General features: G+C 40.5%; 1 protein-coding gene and 1 long non-coding RNA gene across 3 annotated transcripts in view; one reads left to right on the top strand and one right to left on the bottom strand.

Annotated features, from left to right (window-relative positions):
• shprh (SNF2 histone linker PHD RING helicase) overlaps nucleotides 1-16,648 on the bottom strand; it is a 64,778-nt gene that overhangs the window by 40,611 nt on the left and 7,519 nt on the right. For both annotated transcript variants that reach the window (XM_052024425.1, XM_052024426.1), the window contains 6 exons: nucleotides 14,648-14,863; nucleotides 11,871-11,949; nucleotides 10,285-10,435; nucleotides 6,883-6,988; nucleotides 2,926-3,182; nucleotides 135-842 (listed from right to left, as the gene is read on the bottom strand). In XM_052024425.1, coding sequence (XP_051880385.1) covers nucleotides 135-842; nucleotides 2,926-3,182; nucleotides 6,883-6,988; nucleotides 10,285-10,435; nucleotides 11,871-11,949; nucleotides 14,648-14,863 — 1,517 coding nt within the window. The remainder of the gene's footprint in view (nucleotides 1-134; nucleotides 843-2,925; nucleotides 3,183-6,882; nucleotides 6,989-10,284; nucleotides 10,436-11,870; nucleotides 11,950-14,647; nucleotides 14,864-16,648) is intronic.
• Nucleotides 427-8,105, top strand: LOC127574920 (uncharacterized). The gene is made up of 3 exons (XR_007956974.1): nucleotides 427-522; nucleotides 4,681-4,785; nucleotides 7,946-8,105. It is a non-coding gene; the product is annotated as an uncharacterized LOC127574920 (long non-coding RNA).

Raw genomic sequence — 16,648 nt, 5'->3', positions numbered from 1 at the left:
TCTTCCTATAGATAATTCTAATATACCTGAAGAACAAATGAGTGAAAAAGAATAAAGAAGTGATGCATGTTGTGGAAACAATGCTTTTGAAATTCATACAATCTTGACTTCTTTCTCTCTGTAGCATTCCTTACCAGGATAGAAATTGAAGATGATCTCACATGTCTGTTAATTTCATCCACCCACTGGTGGCAGATGGAACTAGGGGAGATAATGAGGGTTGCAGATGTGGACACAGGTTTCATCATGACCAGGCAGTGCGGACAGTAGAACGGCCTGATATTTAGGTCATCTTCTTTGTAATTAACACAAGCGGCATGCTGCCACAAGTGGCACTTCAGGCACTGCACCCGTGCTTTATAATCAGCCAATCCACTTTCTCCACATATGCATTCGAAATGACACTTTGACTTGGTGTACGGAGAAGTCACTTTAGACGAATTCATTGTGTCCGTATCTCCTTGAGAATCTCCCTGGAGGACATTTGGACAACTGTTATCATTTATTGGCATCTTCCTTGAGGTAAAGCAACTTTCCTTTATTTCACCAATTTCATTATTTTCTGCAATCCCTTGTTCACTCGGCAAAAAATCTAACCCTCTGTTGCGAATCTCCTCTTTCCGATCAAATTCCTGCGATACTTCTGGCGGTTGTGCTTCATTCTTGCATGGCTCAGTTTCATTACAATTGTTCTTTTCATTTTCTAAGAGACCCTCAAGAGAATCATTTGCCAGTGGTTTGCCAGTGCCTGCTGTCTTCAAAGTTGGATCAGCTTCTTCTGTTTTCATCTTCTGCTTGTTATTTGGTAAAATAGGCAACACATTTTTCCCGGGGCTTAGCTTCTAAGCAAAAACAGTAAGGTATTGTGAAATAGTTTATAATTCACACAATTAACACACAGAAGTTAGAACATTCTGCTGAACCAGTCTTTTTCAAAATTAAACCTTCATGCAAATAAATAATCCTCATCACATTTATGTATTCTGTACCCACATCTTTCTTCCCGTTCCTTCACCTACTTATCCAACCTAATCCTCAGTCTTTATATTATTTCTGCATCAACCACTAATCCTAGAAATGGATTCCATAGCCTCATAGCTGTTTGTTTAAAGAAATTTGTCTTACCCCCACTGTAAATCTGTGACATTTTATCATCCATTTATCACCCCTCATTCTAGGTTTAAAACATTCATCCTGAGACATGAACCACCCTGGCAGTTATTAAATAAATCCACAATAAAAGGCTAGTACCATTAATGGTGGATCCTGCTGGATAGTGGTTAAAACCCACTTGGGGAAATCTGTTATCTTCTCCAGTCCAACCTACATGCGACTTCAGACTTGGTAATGTGATTGACTCTTAGTTGGTCCTCAGTTCAGAGACAATTAGAGATCGTCAATAAAGGGCAGCATTACCAGCAATGTGACATCCCATGAATAAATAATGTTTAAAAACTCCTGCACCATCTGAACCCTTCCCTCTGGCTTCTTAATCTCTTTTGATCTTTTCATTGTACTCTACTAGTGTGACATCAAACATCTCAATTATTCTATTCCACTTAAGGCACGGTAGTGTAGCGGTTAGTGTAACACTATTACAGCGCCAGCGACCCAGGTCTATTCCAGCCACTGTCTGTAAGGACTTTGTACGTTCTCCCCGTGTCTGTGTGGGTTTCCTCCGGGTGCTCCGGTTTCCTCCCACATTCCAAAGACATACAGGTTAGGAAGTTGTGGGCATGCTATGTTGGCGCCAGAAGTGTGGTGACACTTGCGGGTTGCCCCCAGAACACTCTACGCAAAAGATGTATTTCACTGTGTGTTTCGATGTACATGTGACTAATAAAGATATCAAATCAAATAAGATCATCGTCATTTAAATCCTTTGAACCTGCAATACTCCATTCAGTAAAGGTAACCCCAACACTGTCATCGTGACAAAAAAATTGTTATTGTTGTAAGTGAACTGACCCCTAGCTGGTAGAGGTTGATTGCTCTGATTCCACAACATTTCCTCTGGACCTTGACCTCATCATCCCAAATATCAGACTATTTCCTCAAACAATAACTGATCTTTTTCCTTTGGAAATTTCATCACGGCCTCCAACCTCAATCCTGCTTCTGCATTCTCCCTAGGATCCTACAACAGGCTGCCCTGTTAGAATCATCAGCTTGTTCTTGTCCCACAGAACTTGTTTCATCCCTTCTTGACTCTTTTATTCTCTTGTCCAATCTCTTTCCATCTACATCTGCAATACATCTAATACTCCATGTTTCTCAGTATCCAGTTTCCTGACCTCAACTATTTCATTTTCACTATGGATATTCATTCACTTAAGTCCTCCTTCTCCTATTATGAAGGCCTAAAGGCTTTTTGCATCTTCCTTGACCAGCAGCCCAATTGCTCTACCTCCACAACCACCCCACCCTTGATTGTCTGGAGGGCTACTTAGTATTTCCAGCATTTTGTGTTCTAACTTCAGCTTTCCATTATCCACAGCATTTTATGTTTGCCCTCTCAACCATATCAGAGCACATATCCTCTCCGACATACTTCTCTTTGGCAAAGATGGATATGAAATTTTTTGAGCAAACCATTATTCCTCTCTGAGGGCTATATCTCATGCTATCGATACTCATTTCACAGATCATATATAAAATATCTTACTGCTCCTTTGGACGTGTTTTTTTCCTGAAATAGAAAAATCAAATGTTAACCTGGAGGCACTTTTCTATTTTACTGAGATTTAGGAGCTCAGACAGGACAACTAATTACACCTTGAGGGAAATTACTATACATGAGCTTCCATGAATACGATTGACTGTAACAAATGTAATAGCCCTTACAAGTGATACTTGAAAGAATGAACTTATGTGGAAATAAACATGGTTTGAAAATACAAATATTTTCAGCGAGACAGTTAATACCTGTTTTTCTGTTCCCTTTCTCTTTGTTTGTTCCTTGTAATTCTTTCCAATAATGAAGGAACCAGCTAAGCCATGACCTTTGACCTGTTTGATCACTTGCTCTGCGATAAGTTTTGCTAAGGTTTTCTTGATGAGATAGCGATTTCGCTGAATGTCATACTTGTAGGTAGCAGTGATATATTTGTATATAGCACTGACAGAGGTCGACTTCCTCACATTCATTTCCTTTATAGCAGTAATTAGCATTACTCGAACACCTGCGCAGGAGATAAAAGAATTATTATCAATCAGCACTACCATTAATTCACCCTTCAATCTTTGATTTGTTCCCAGTCTTATCTTCATTATTTTCAAATACCTCCATGGCTTCATCCCTCTTCTTCTCTCATGCAGCCCTATAATCCTTTAAAATCTCTTCCCATTTTCTTCATCTAGACACCCTTAATCTGACTAAGCTTTTAGACACTAACCCTTAATATCTTCCTATGTGTCTTAGTACCAAATTTTGTTTGATATTGCTTCTGTTAAGCACCTGGGATGTCTTTCCATTTTATAAAGGTACCCCATAAATGCAAGTTGTTGTTTGATTTGATTTGATTTGAATGGTTCTTTCCAATACAACTGTAAGTAAGATTGGTCATTTCAGAATGGTTAGGTAACTGCCAAAGTATTGCTGAGCAGACAGAATTAGACAGAAAGAGGTAGATGGCAAGATAAAGGAAACCAAGAAACATTAGGAGTTTAAAATACTGAAAATATGTATAAGTAAGACTAGGGAGAGATGGGATTCAGAAGCTTTGAGGTCCTACAAAATATGAAGATTGGGGAAATGGAGGAAAAGATCATTAAGGGGCAAACTCTGTTCTGCTTCCTCCTCCACTTCGGTTTCTCTTTCTTTCCACCATTTTTATCTGATGATCTCTCACTCAGTCAATTTTACTGCCTTTCTGTTTCCCTTCTACCCCTTTCACTTTTCTCATTCTTTTACGTGCATAAATCTGTTGAGAGTAGGAGGACAGATTGAGGAGGCAGTTTAAAGAAAGCATACAGGATCCTGTGTTTTATAAATAGATTCACAAAACACAATAGGAAAGCATGGTGAACATGTACAAAACATTTGTTTGGTCACAAATAGATTATTGGGTCTAATTCTGCACATCATGGGTGTAAAGGCTTTATGTAAAATGCAGAAATTATTGACTAGAACGGGTCCAGAGATGAAAGATCTGAGGGACGTGCAAGCAGGAATCGTTTCTCTTGATCAGAAATATTTGAGAGAAGATTTGGTAGAGGTGAATCATTAACATTTGAGACAAGGTAAGTAAAAAGAAATTGTTCCCATGAGCAGAAGGACACAGATTTATGGTGATAGACAAAAGAACAAAAGACAACATGAGGAAATACTTTTTTTATGAGCAAGTAGTTATGGTCTGGAATGATCTCCCTGAAAGAGTAATGGAAGCAGATTCAATCAAGGTTTTCAAAAATGAATTAGTTAAGTACTTGAAATGAAAGAAATAGTGGGGCTACATATGGGATTGACTGAGTTTGCTGTTACAAATAAGATATCTTTATTAGTCACACGTACATTGAAACACACAGTGAAATGCATTTTTTGCGTAGAGTGTTCTGGGGGCAGCCTGCAAGTGTCGCCACGTTTCCGGCGCCAACATAACTGGCATGGGCATGATGGGCTGAATGGCCTCTTTCTATGCTGTAAGACCTCTGCGACTCTGCTCTCACCCTTTTTCATAGGTTTCAGCAGGCCAAACAGCATTAAGGCAAGAGAACAAACTGGAAAAAGTCTGGCACTCCAGCTGCTTTTGTCCTTCTTGATGACAGATTCTCAAAAAAGCCCTGGTAAGATACTGCAATGCACTTACTTTGTAGATAGTGAATTCTGCAGCAACGGTCCTTCGGTGTTGGAAGAAATGGATGCTTAGGCTGGTAGATGGGGTACATATCAAGCAGGTTGCTTTGACATGGATGGTGTCAAGCATCACTGAAACTGCTCTCATATAAGTAAGAAGAAACTTTTTTTTAAACTCACATTCTTGATTGTACCATGTACAAAGTGGAAAGGTTTTAGGGAATCAGGAACTTGATGCAAGATACCCAATCTCTAATCTGTTCTTTTATCTGCAGTATTTATGTGGTTAATCAAGTTATTTTCCTGGTCAATGGTAATGTCATTGAATTTCAAGGGTAGTTGATTAAGTTTTCTCTTTCTAGAGATGATCACTGCCTATCACTTGTTTGGGTCAATGGTAAATTGCCATTACGCAAGTGCTTCATTTTATTTAAGAGCAAAGTAACATGCAATCATCAATAAATCAAAGGTCATTGAGGTAGCAGGTGAAATTAGTTGATACCATGACACAATCTCGATGAACTTCTGTATCAAGTCCTGGGGCTGAGATGATTGACCACCAAAAGTCACAAGCATCTTCTCTTGTGCTGGATATCACTTTAATTAGAACATAGAACACTACAGCACAGTACAGGCCCTTCAGCCCACAATGTTGTGCTGACATTTTATCCTGCTCTAAGATCTATCTAACCCTTCCCTCCCACATAGCCCCCTATTTTTCTATCATTCATGGGTCTATCTAAGAGACTCTTAAATGTCCCTAATGTATCTGCCCCCACAACCTCTGCAGGCAGGGCATTCCACGCACCCACCACTCTCTGTGTAAAAAAACTTACCCCTGACATCCCCCTTATACCTTCCTCCAATCACCTTAAAATTATGTCCCCTCGTGTTAGCCATTGTCGCCCTGGGAAAAAGTCTCTGACTGTCCACTTGATCTATGCCTCTTATCATATTGTACACAATTAGTAGAACCCTTTCTCCTTGATTCTGACTGGCCAATTTTACCCCAGTTCTTGAATCCCCTACGCATTCAATCTTTTGTCTGTATTTGGAGCAAGACTGCAATAAAGTCTGGTCCCAAAGCCTTTGCTGCTGCCAGTGCTCTCAACATTCCTGACAGTGAATCAAATGAGATGAAGACCAGTTTTTGTGGTAGCGAGAAATGTCAGAAAGAGCTGTATTCCACAAAGTCTTTGTTACACATGAATGCCAGTTGTGCCTTTTGTCAAGGTAGCCAATATACTGGTTCAAATCTGAACTGTCTTGGAACACATATTGAGCATTCATGAGCGGGTTATTGCTGAGTAAATACCACCCAATAGCATTGTCAGCAGTATGTTCCACCACTTTACTGATAACTGAAAGTAGACTGATGATGGAGTAGCCAGTTGCATTTTTCCTGCTCTTTCGTTGACAGGACATACTTGGGCAACTTTCTATTGTCTAAAATCATCATGTAGATGTATGGGAACAGCTTGTCAAGAGGTGCATCTAATCCAAAACAAAAGTTTCAGGATTGAAGATGTTGCCAGATCCCATAACTTTTGCTGTGTCTGGTGCTCTCCGCTATTGCCGAGAGAGAACTGAATTGGTTGAAGACTGACTCTCTGATACTGGGAACATCCGAAGGAGATAAGTGGCTCTATTACACTTGATCTTTGCAGTATACATAGGCCAATCATTTTACAAATAGCCAATGGATCTCTGAAATTGTTCTGAATTCTAGTGTTTTATCAAACATCTTGGACTCAGGCAGAACCAATGGCTTAAGACTTGTGGGATCCTGCTGTGTTCAAACTGAGCACTGCAATTTCTAGTAACTGCAATTCAATTTCAAAATGCTTCATGAACTTTAACGTATTCTGAGATGTCCTCAGGTTTGGATGGGTGTTACTTAAACACAAATCTTCCTTTTTTGGTAAGGTAAACTCCACCAATACTATTTCCAATTTCCTGCCCAATAAAACAAACAGGCAAAATATTGTGCCTGCCATTTCTGATTTATAGTAGGCAACTCACCAGAGGCTCATACTTATGAAGTTTTTATTATCGGTCTGCTGCATGATAAGAAAGGGTGCACTTACTAGGACAGGTCACCTTTTCCTTGGGTTTGATTTCACTTTTCTTCTCACTTGTTATACAGGAGGCAGGAGGCAATGAAGGTGGTATGTAGTAGTTTGTCAAATTTCCCTTGTAATAAAAGAACATGATCAGTGAAGATTTGACTGCAATGATTTCTTTTCAATTTTGATCATCTAAATGATGATTCCTTCTCATTTTTTAAATAAAAGTCAAACTTTACTTACAATATACAGCCCTGTTAGATTTTTTAAACGGAGGCTGGCTTATAAAACACTAACCATACAAAAGAACACCTTAAAATCTTGCAATTTTAACTCAGTATAGGCAGTCCCCGGGTTATGTAAGGGTTCTGTTCCTGAAATCTATCCGTAAGCTGATTTCTCCAAGTCAGAAATGTCTGTTTTCTATAGTAACCATATTTGTATTGTTCTACATACACTTGTTAAAATTCTTTCATTTCATTGAATATTAACCATAACACTACCCATAGTTAAACTAATGGAATATATACTATATTCAATCATTAATGAATACCTTGAAAAATAGTGGTTAGCACAATGCTTTACAGCGCCAGCGACCCGGGTCTGTAAGGAGTTTGTACGTTCTCCCAGTGTCTGTGTGGGTTTCCTCCAGGTGATCCCACATTCCAAAGACGTATGGGTTAGGAAGTTATGGGCATGCTATGCTGGCGCCGGAAGTGTGGCGACACTTGGGGGCTGCCCCCCAAAATCACTACGCCAAAGATGTATTTCACTGTGTGTTTCAATGTACATGTGACTAATAAAAATCTTACCTTATCTTAATTATTATTACTAGCTTGAAAACTGTTTTAAAAATTTGTAAACTTGTGTGAAATCAGATTTCTGTAAGTCAGGTTTTGTGTAAAGTCATATTTCCATAAGTTAGATCATTCATAACCCGGGGGCCCTTGTATCAGGCAAGACAGAGCCACTGATCAACCAGCATGATGACATGATTGCCAGGTTGGTTTGTATGAATTGGTGAATACCCAAGTAGCTGCCACATCAGCAATTTATTCATCTACTTTTCATGCAATGTGTGCAGAGGGCATTGAATTCTTCACTATCAAGGCATCCACAGTGAGCAAGATTCATCAGTGTTCCAACAGGAAACGTGACCTCTAGTGTGGACACACAAAAGGATTACGACAAACATTGCGGAGGATTGGGAAAGATTCCAGGAGAATGTGGATTTGTAGAGGATGGATGGAAAATTATGGACTTTGGAAGAAATGAGTACCTAGTAAGTGGAATCAGTATGAATGCACAGTGACATATAGCTCAAATATATGATTCTTTGGAAGTGTGAATACAAATGCTATTAAGTATGCAAAGAAAATATTATTAACCAAGCATAAGATGCATTCCTTCCATAAAAGCCTCCAACTTCCATTCTTCTGTTGAGACTCTCCATAAAACCCATATCTTCCACCACCTTTTGGCCACATCTCATAATATCTCTGGCCTAGCATCACTTTCTTTTTAAATCACAATCCATGAAGGGTCATGAAACATTTATATAAATGTTAAAGGAACCCAGCTACCCAGCTAGTCAGGCAGCATCTCTGGGGTAAGGTGGGGGGGTGGGGCGAAGGAATTGTCACGTACGGACCGAGACCCTGTTTCAGGACTGAGAGTGGAGAGGGAAGATAACCAATATAAAGAGGAGAGGTGCGGAGGTGAGACGGGAGCCAGTTGGTGACAGGTGGACTGAGGAAGGGTGAAGGATGATGGGCAAATGATACCAGATGGGGGAGGAGAAGGGGTGAATGTGAATCTGGGAGACAGAGACAAGTGGGTGATAGGTTGAACCAGACAAAAGGCAGGTGGAGTCAGGTGGGGGTAAGAGAGGGAGATGGTGGAGACAGAGGCTGGAGAGTGATAAGAGGAAGACAAAGGCTACAAGTGCTGCAATCTGATAAGTAAGGAAGGTGATAGTGGGAACCATTATGGGAGAGGCAAAGGGCAGATGGAACAAGACAGGAAAGGGGATACGGTGGGTAAAGTGAGTGGTTATTATGTAGATGGAACCAAGAGGGGGAGGGGGAGGGGGATGAAAATGGTTGATCATTTGGCTTTTATATGGACTGTTCTTCCTGCAAGCCTCACCATTTAGTGTCATTCTATCTGCACACTTATTCCTTCACCAACATTAGGAGTTTGGAGCCTGGAAATTCAATTGCAAATCACTGCTTTTTTCAGTGTCGTACAACTGAAAATGGATTTTTTTCAGGAGTAAAGCATGATAACTACCATTTGAAGGTTACTTTACTTCATTCTGAAAATTCAGTTGTGGACTTCCGGTTGAGTCAGCCTTGCTGCATGGAATAATATCATTTCCTAACAATTCTCCCTTCTGGAGTATAGCAGGGAAACTTGGACAGCACCATCCTGGAAGCATCGGTCATTGATCTCATGTGGGACCAGCTAAAAGACTTGAGAGATCAGTAAGTTACTTATCTATATCTTGGGTCCACCTCCCCCACTAAGTCACTTCCCCTACCTCCCCTGGATCAGAATTCCATCCCCTACACCCCATGCTACCACTGTGCACAAAGCCCCCTCTTCTGAATCTAGGCCCTATGTGCCAATTTCTTCCCTCCTGTTCCCCCATCCCCAATAAACTGCTGGCCCTTCTCTCCATAATCTTCTAAAAAATGTGCCAACTCTCCCCTACTATTTAGTCAGGCACATGAACATGCGGGGAATTGAAGGATATTCAGGAAGGGGAAGTCGGGAGAACACACACCAGTCCTCACTGAGGGGCCAGCGTTGGAAAGGGTGAGCAGCTTCAAGTTCCTGGGCGTCAACATCTCAGAGGATCTATCCTGGGCCCAACACATTGATGCAATCATGAAGAAGGCAAACCAGGAGTTTGTGGAGATTTGGTATGTCACCAAAGACTCTTACAAATTTCTATAGATGTGGGGAGCATTCTAACTGGTTGCATCACAGCCTGCTATGTAGCCTCCAATGCACAGGATTGCAAGAGGCTGCAGAGGGTTTATAGACTCAGCCGGCTCCATCGCAGGCATAACCCTCCCCACCATCGAGGACATCTTCAAGAGGCCATGCCTCAAGAAGGCGGCATCCATCATTAAGGGCCCTCACCATCCGGAACATGCCCTCTTCACATTACCAACATTGGGGAGGAGGTACAGGAGCCTGAAGACCCAAACTCAACAATTTAGGAAAAGCTTCTTCCCCTCCGTCGTTAGATTGCTGAATGATGATGAACACTATTTCTTTTGTTTTGCACCATTTATTTACTTTTGTAATTTATAGATTTTTATGTCTTGCGCTGTACTGCTGTCGCAAAACAACAAATTTCACGTCATAAGTCAGTGATAATAAACCACAGTATATTTAAATGCTGGATATTACCTCAGGGAACAACAGTGTGTCTTGCTTCAAATCTTTACGCCTGTGGGTCAGAATAAGTGCCAGCATCTCTACAGTTTTTCCTAGACCCATCTCGTCTGCAAGGATTCCACCAGGCCATTCAGTACTTGATAGAGGTTTGTCACGGATAATGCTGGAAACATTTTGAGAGTATGAAGGTAGCATGTGGAAAATACAGCACATCTATAATCATACTAAAATCAAAGAATGTTCAAAGACAACAAGAGTCAAAGATTGTGTTCAATACTATCAGAAGTAGAAGCACTATATTATGTAGCAAAGAAGACATTGTCCTATTTCTGACAATGTTGAGTTTAACTAGGTCAGTTTCTTAGGACAACAGATTCTTATTGCAATAAATACACAGAGTCAGAGATCACTTGGAAATTAACTAGGGTGTGGCTTGGAAATTGCCTTTGGATTCAACTGTGCTTTTCCATTTTAGGCTGCACTTGTTTTTAATAATAACGCCTTGTTGTCTTGAAAGAACATCCCTAGTCAGTTCACATTAGCAGTAGCACCCATCTATCTGAGATCAACTGGGTTCAAGAAGACTAACGAGAGTCTCAACAAAAGGATATTCAGTGATATGAACAGCACCTGCCTTCCTTATAATTGGTTCCTTCTCAATTTTTTTTACCTGATTAGTACTGAGTTACAAAACAAAATAAAAAAGCAGCAATTGCAATAATTGAGAGAAGTCAACTCATATCCAGATAGATAAGAGTACAAGCTGTTAGTAAGACTAAGAAAATGGTAAGAGTTAGAGACAGTGGGAGAGAATGTGAAAGAGAAAAAAAAAGAAAAGAGAATACATATCAGGCCTTCCACCTCCTCAGGATGTCCCAAAGTGATTTAAAGTCAATAAAGTAATTATTAGAAACATCATTACTGTTATAATGAGACTGCGTGACAGCCAATTAATGCGCAGAAAAGGAGGACAAAGAGAAAGAGATAATGAGCAGGTAAACTGTTTTAGTGATAGTTGGCTGGGCGTCAACATTGCCAAGGACATCTGGAGAACACATGCTCTTTTTTGAAATAGTATCATGGTCTGTTTTTAAGCATACACATAATGATTTAGAATACAACTTGGCCCATTTGGGTCCAGACCAGCTTCCAGGAGAGCAATCCCATTCATCACATTCCCCTTCTTCTTACTGCCCTGTAGCCCCACACACAGCATGTCAGGATCGAATCCGGGCCTGAAACCTGCTTTACCATATGCTTCTGAGAGGACAGACGATGGCTTTATAAGGTTTCATCTGAGAGACAGCACCTCTGACAGAGCAGCATGCTCTCAGAACTACAGTGTAGACTAAGCCTGGATGAGGTGCTCAGGTTTCTGGATAGAAAATATAAGAGAACCAGAGGCAGGGTGTAATAAAGAGCAAAGCTATCACAAAGGGCATTAAGAAGCAGGATGCAGTGAAGGCCCGTCTAAACCCAAAGCCTAAACAGTAACAAAGCCCACAGAAGAACTCTGAATATTTCAACTGCCTGCAAGGCAACCAAATTTAGCTTCAGCACCATATCAAAAGAAACTCAAGACAGTAAAGTATACCCACCAGCCAGTGTATGGGTTGTAATATAATTTCTTCTCATCTTTAGAGGTGAATTCTTTCCATAACAAGTGTAGGGACATATCTGCATGGAAATAATTGCATATTTTTAATCCATATCATTACACTGACTTTCAAGATAGAACTGAATGGCAAAAATGAATAAGAAAATTCAAAGACTGTGTTAAAACCCATTGGTGTTCTCATTTCCACCAATGCATCCAGAAATTCAGATTCAACCTTCCTATATTAGGCTTGGAATCCTGCACAACGCACCCCCTCAGGCATGTGGGATGTGTATCTTCTGCTCACTCATTTGTTGGTGTTGGATGTACTTTGAATGCAATACAAGAAGATGATAAGGAGGCCAATCAACAGAAGTTGACCAATTTTCCTGCAGTTCAGGGCTGAATTGGAGTCACAACCACATCATGCAGATTCATGACAACACCACCCAAGGCTGTCAATTATTGTTTGACTCAGAGTTCTTTTAGCACTTTACAATCATTTCCTATTCCAATACTGGTGGAGCATACTCTAGGAGTGTCAATAGACACAAGGGTAAGGTGTAGTGCCCTGAGTTTGCCTTTGGCTTTCCACAGTGTTCTAGTGAAGCTCAATACAAGCCTGAGAAAACTTCTGAGCAATGGTGGCTGCTCCCACTTGGCCTGTGATTCCTATTTCCAGAACTTACCGGACTTACCACACACATGCTCTGATACCTTAGCTATTCACAGTTTCTCCATGTCTCTTAAACACCGTCAACTGATGGTCATTATAGCTCCTTTTGCCTTATGTCAATATCACTTCAGGCACATCATTACCTTCTGTTTTCCACTTAAGCAGCTTCCATGTGCACTCCCCTACCCTCCTTTATTCCTTGTCAATTACTATTCAAGTGTCTCAGACAAAATACAATCACATTGAAACAAGCTGATACTCAGAGAGGCTGATGCTCAGGGAGGCTGAACAGGTTGGCGTCTGTATTCTTTGGAGCTTAGAAGAACAAAAAGGCATGACAGGGTAGATGTTGACACGTTTTCACAAGTGGAAAAATCTCGGGTGAGGAGGCATCATTGCGAGATAAGGGGCCAGTCACTTAAAACAGAGGTACATAGAAATTTAGTTTTGCAGGCACGGTAGTGTAGTCGTTAGCGTAACGCTATTACAGTGCCAGCAACCTGAGTTCAATTCCGGCCACTGTCTGTAAGGGGCTTGTACGTTCTCCCCATGTCTGCGTGGGTTTCCTCTGGGTGCTCTGGTTTCCTCCAGGTGCTCTGGTTTCCTGCCACATTCCAAAAGACGTACAGGTTAGGAAGTTGTGGGCATGCTATGTTGGTGCCGGAAGCATGGCGACACTTGTGGGCTGCCCCAGAACACAACGCAAAAAGATGTATTTCACTGTGTGTTTTGATGTACATGTGACTAATAAAGATATCTTATTAAAATAATTCTCTATGCCAGAGAGTGGTAGAGGCTAGATCATTAGTAGTATTTAAGTGGAGGAAGATTTGAAAGATTGGAGAATTGAAGGCTTTGGGGAATTGGCATGGAAGAGGAGTTGAGGCCTGGGGCAGATTAGCCATGATCATATTGAATGGCAGGGCAGGCTTGAGGCGCCTTGTGGTTATTTCTGCTCTAATCTTCTTGGGTACTTATGTGTTCTGTACAATAGTGACAATACACAGTAATCAAACACCATTGGTTATCTTAAATATACACCTAAGATCAAAATACTATAATTGAATGACTAGTGGTTCAAGAATGAATGGTTTTAGTACTTGTCCGTCAACCGGTCTAATAATGTTAATCTGGAAGGCTGCTAGTTACTCTCAGTTCATGCAGAGAGAATAACCACTTCCTCCACTGTGCCACTTCTTAGCTGACATGTGTTCACACATCCAGTTCTCAATTAAAAGTTAATTCTATTTCTCTCTTGGTATTTCCAGCATTCTCTGCTTCTTATTCAGGAAATTATATGTGGGATGGTTGCCATGAGAAGTATATATTATTGTGCAAAGAGAAATGGCAGTTAATAGGACACCAAAGTCCCTGAGCTCATTTGATTGTTGCCTGAAAAGGCAAATAAGTTGCTAAAGTTCTTTTTAATTTAATCATATGACAGTCAAGGTTTAATAGAATACAGAAGGATGATGAACAATCTGACAGGCCTTTTAAATTCTGCAGTGTTCAGTAGGGTAAACATATGGAAGATGTTTCCAACTGAGGGGAAGGCTAAAACTAGGGACCATAAGTGTTAGTCACTAATAAATCTAATAGAAACTCCTTTCCTCAGTAATTCAAATTTAGAACCTTCTATCTCGAGTTGTTCAGGTAAATAAGATGGATGCATCTGGCAGGAAGCTGTTTAAACACCTGAGTCTCACCAGTGCCGCACAACCCCCACCCCCAAGTCACACTGGGTCCCCAACTCCTGGACTGCTCTGAGATTCACCGAGGCTCTGGTTCCTGCGCTACCCTGAGTGCCCAGTACTTGCACTCTCCTGAAACCTGTTGAATTCAATGGAGAATTTATAATAATATTGAGTGACATCATCAAAAAACTAATTAACAATGTGTTGGGGAATTAATAAAATCCAATAGTCTGGAAAAACCACCAATTTGGCACCATTAAAGTCCCAAATGTGCCAGAATATCAGAGTTTTACTGTCAAATTTTGGAAACAACCATAAAAAAACAATTTTGTCCTTCACACTATCTGGAAGATGTCTTCAGTAATAAAACTGTCTTTCCAAGAGGCTTATGTAGCAGATCAAACTTACTGTCAGAGGGAGGACCAACGCTATAATGTTCTCTCTGAAGCATCCAATTGACAGCCTGACACTGGTATGGTCTGAGCGTTGGAACAAGCAGAGGGTGCTGGACCTTCTCATTGCAGAGAACCTCCTGCTGATGTGCATGTCGTACAAAGTCATATAGTTCTTCTATGTTCTCCCTTTCTAGCTCTTTATTGGCTTCTTCAATGACATTTGATACATCTGCATTAAAGTTACAGAAAAAATTGATGATTTTTTGGTTAAGCATTATTTTAAAAAATGTCTAGCACACAAAAGATAAACACAGCTTTCATGTTTCAAAAACCTACAGTAAATTTCAGGCATTTGACTTTTCAGTTCCTATTCTTTCTTCAATGTTTAACCTTTGCAATGGCTCTCTTACAAATACATTGTAAGCATACTTTTCGAATTAGGCTAATACTGAGCAATAATCTAAATTAAACATTTACGCAATGACGCAAATAAATGAGCTCATAGCTGGTCTCCAGAAGGAAGGGGGGAAGAAAGCAACAAAGGTGTGTAATACACCATAGGAAAGGGAATGATGCCAAAAAGATTAGCACCATCTGAGAAGTGGTGGATGCCTTTTGCTGGATGTCTGGATAATCATTGTTAGAACAACCTTTCTCAGTGGCAGCACTTTCATCTGAGGCGGAAGTTGTAGGTTCAAATCCCATTCGAGAGACATGTGAGCTTCATCTAGGCTGACATTTCCAGTGCAGATGGTGTGTTGCACTTTGAATGAGATATTACAAAGGGAACTGGTTTTCCATCTCACATACATAAAAGATCCTCTGGCACTACTCAAAGAGCAGGGGAGTTAGTCCATAGATCCCAATATTTGCCCACCAATCAACAATACTAAGACATAATAAACCAAAGTACAGTCATTGGACAGTGGGAAATGCAAATAAAACAGAAATGCTGGAATTACTCAGCAATCAGACTGCATCATTATTGGTTCATGTCAATATTTTTTCATTGTAACTGGAGAAAGTTAGAGATAAATATGTTCCAAATTGTAGCGTGATGGGGAAAGAACAAAAGGCGAGTTCAGTGATAAGGTGAAAGGAGGGTGAATTTAATAACTAAAGGGACAATCTACAAGAAAAATGTGTTGTTAATGGGACAAAACAAAAAAACACAAGGTGGGTGTAGATGAAAATGTGAATAGTGGGATCATTATCTGAAACTATTGAACTAAATATTAAGTCTGAAAGGCACTAATACGTCTAGTCCAAAGAAGATAAGTTTAGCTGTAAGGGTTGGAGGGCAAGAAGAGGGGCATCATTTTGGGGTGAAACGGAGAATTATACTGACAGGAGCCCAGTAATTGACTTAGAGATTGAATAAGTGTGTTCTCCAAAAGTGGTCCCCAATGTGCATTTTGTCTCTTCCAGGAATACTACTGGGAGGATAGTTCCAAGATTAGTTTCAATTCACTTGGAAGTCAGCAGGGCTTGTTGCTGACTGCAGAACTGTAAGCCCATATGTCTGTCAGGTGACTCGGGGCAAAAAGGGTCCAGCGTCTTTCAGCTTGGGATCAACCAAAGATTCAATCCTTTTTGGTATGTGTCCAGGTCGGGAAAATTATATAGAAACATGCATCCTGCAGAGTACTTAATATTCTGCAGGGCAGCCTATTTTGCATTTAAAGAGATATTCTGTTTAACATGGAATCACTGACAAACCTACTCCTTTCAACTTACTTTTCCCATTCCCCTACTCTTTTGCTTCTATCTCTCCCCAACCCCACCCCCTTGCTCCCCTTCCCTCTCTCTTCCTTCAGCAGTCCCCAGCAGTTTAATGCTGGCAAGTGACAGGTGACTAGGTCACACTCAACACAGACAATTGTCAAAGACAAACATTAAATGTCTGGGAGCTGCAACAACCATTCTCTTTGATGTGAGTTGAGCATTACCAAACAAGCTTCTCTAGCTGTTCCACCAGCCCTAATGGAAAAATTACCACCTGTGCACTTTTATT

Source organism: Pristis pectinata, chromosome 10 (assembly GCF_009764475.1).
Source record: "Pristis pectinata isolate sPriPec2 chromosome 10, sPriPec2.1.pri, whole genome shotgun sequence".
NCBI lineage: Eukaryota > Metazoa > Chordata > Chondrichthyes > Rhinopristiformes > Pristidae > Pristis > Pristis pectinata.
This window is presented reverse-complemented; position numbering and strand designations above follow the sequence as displayed.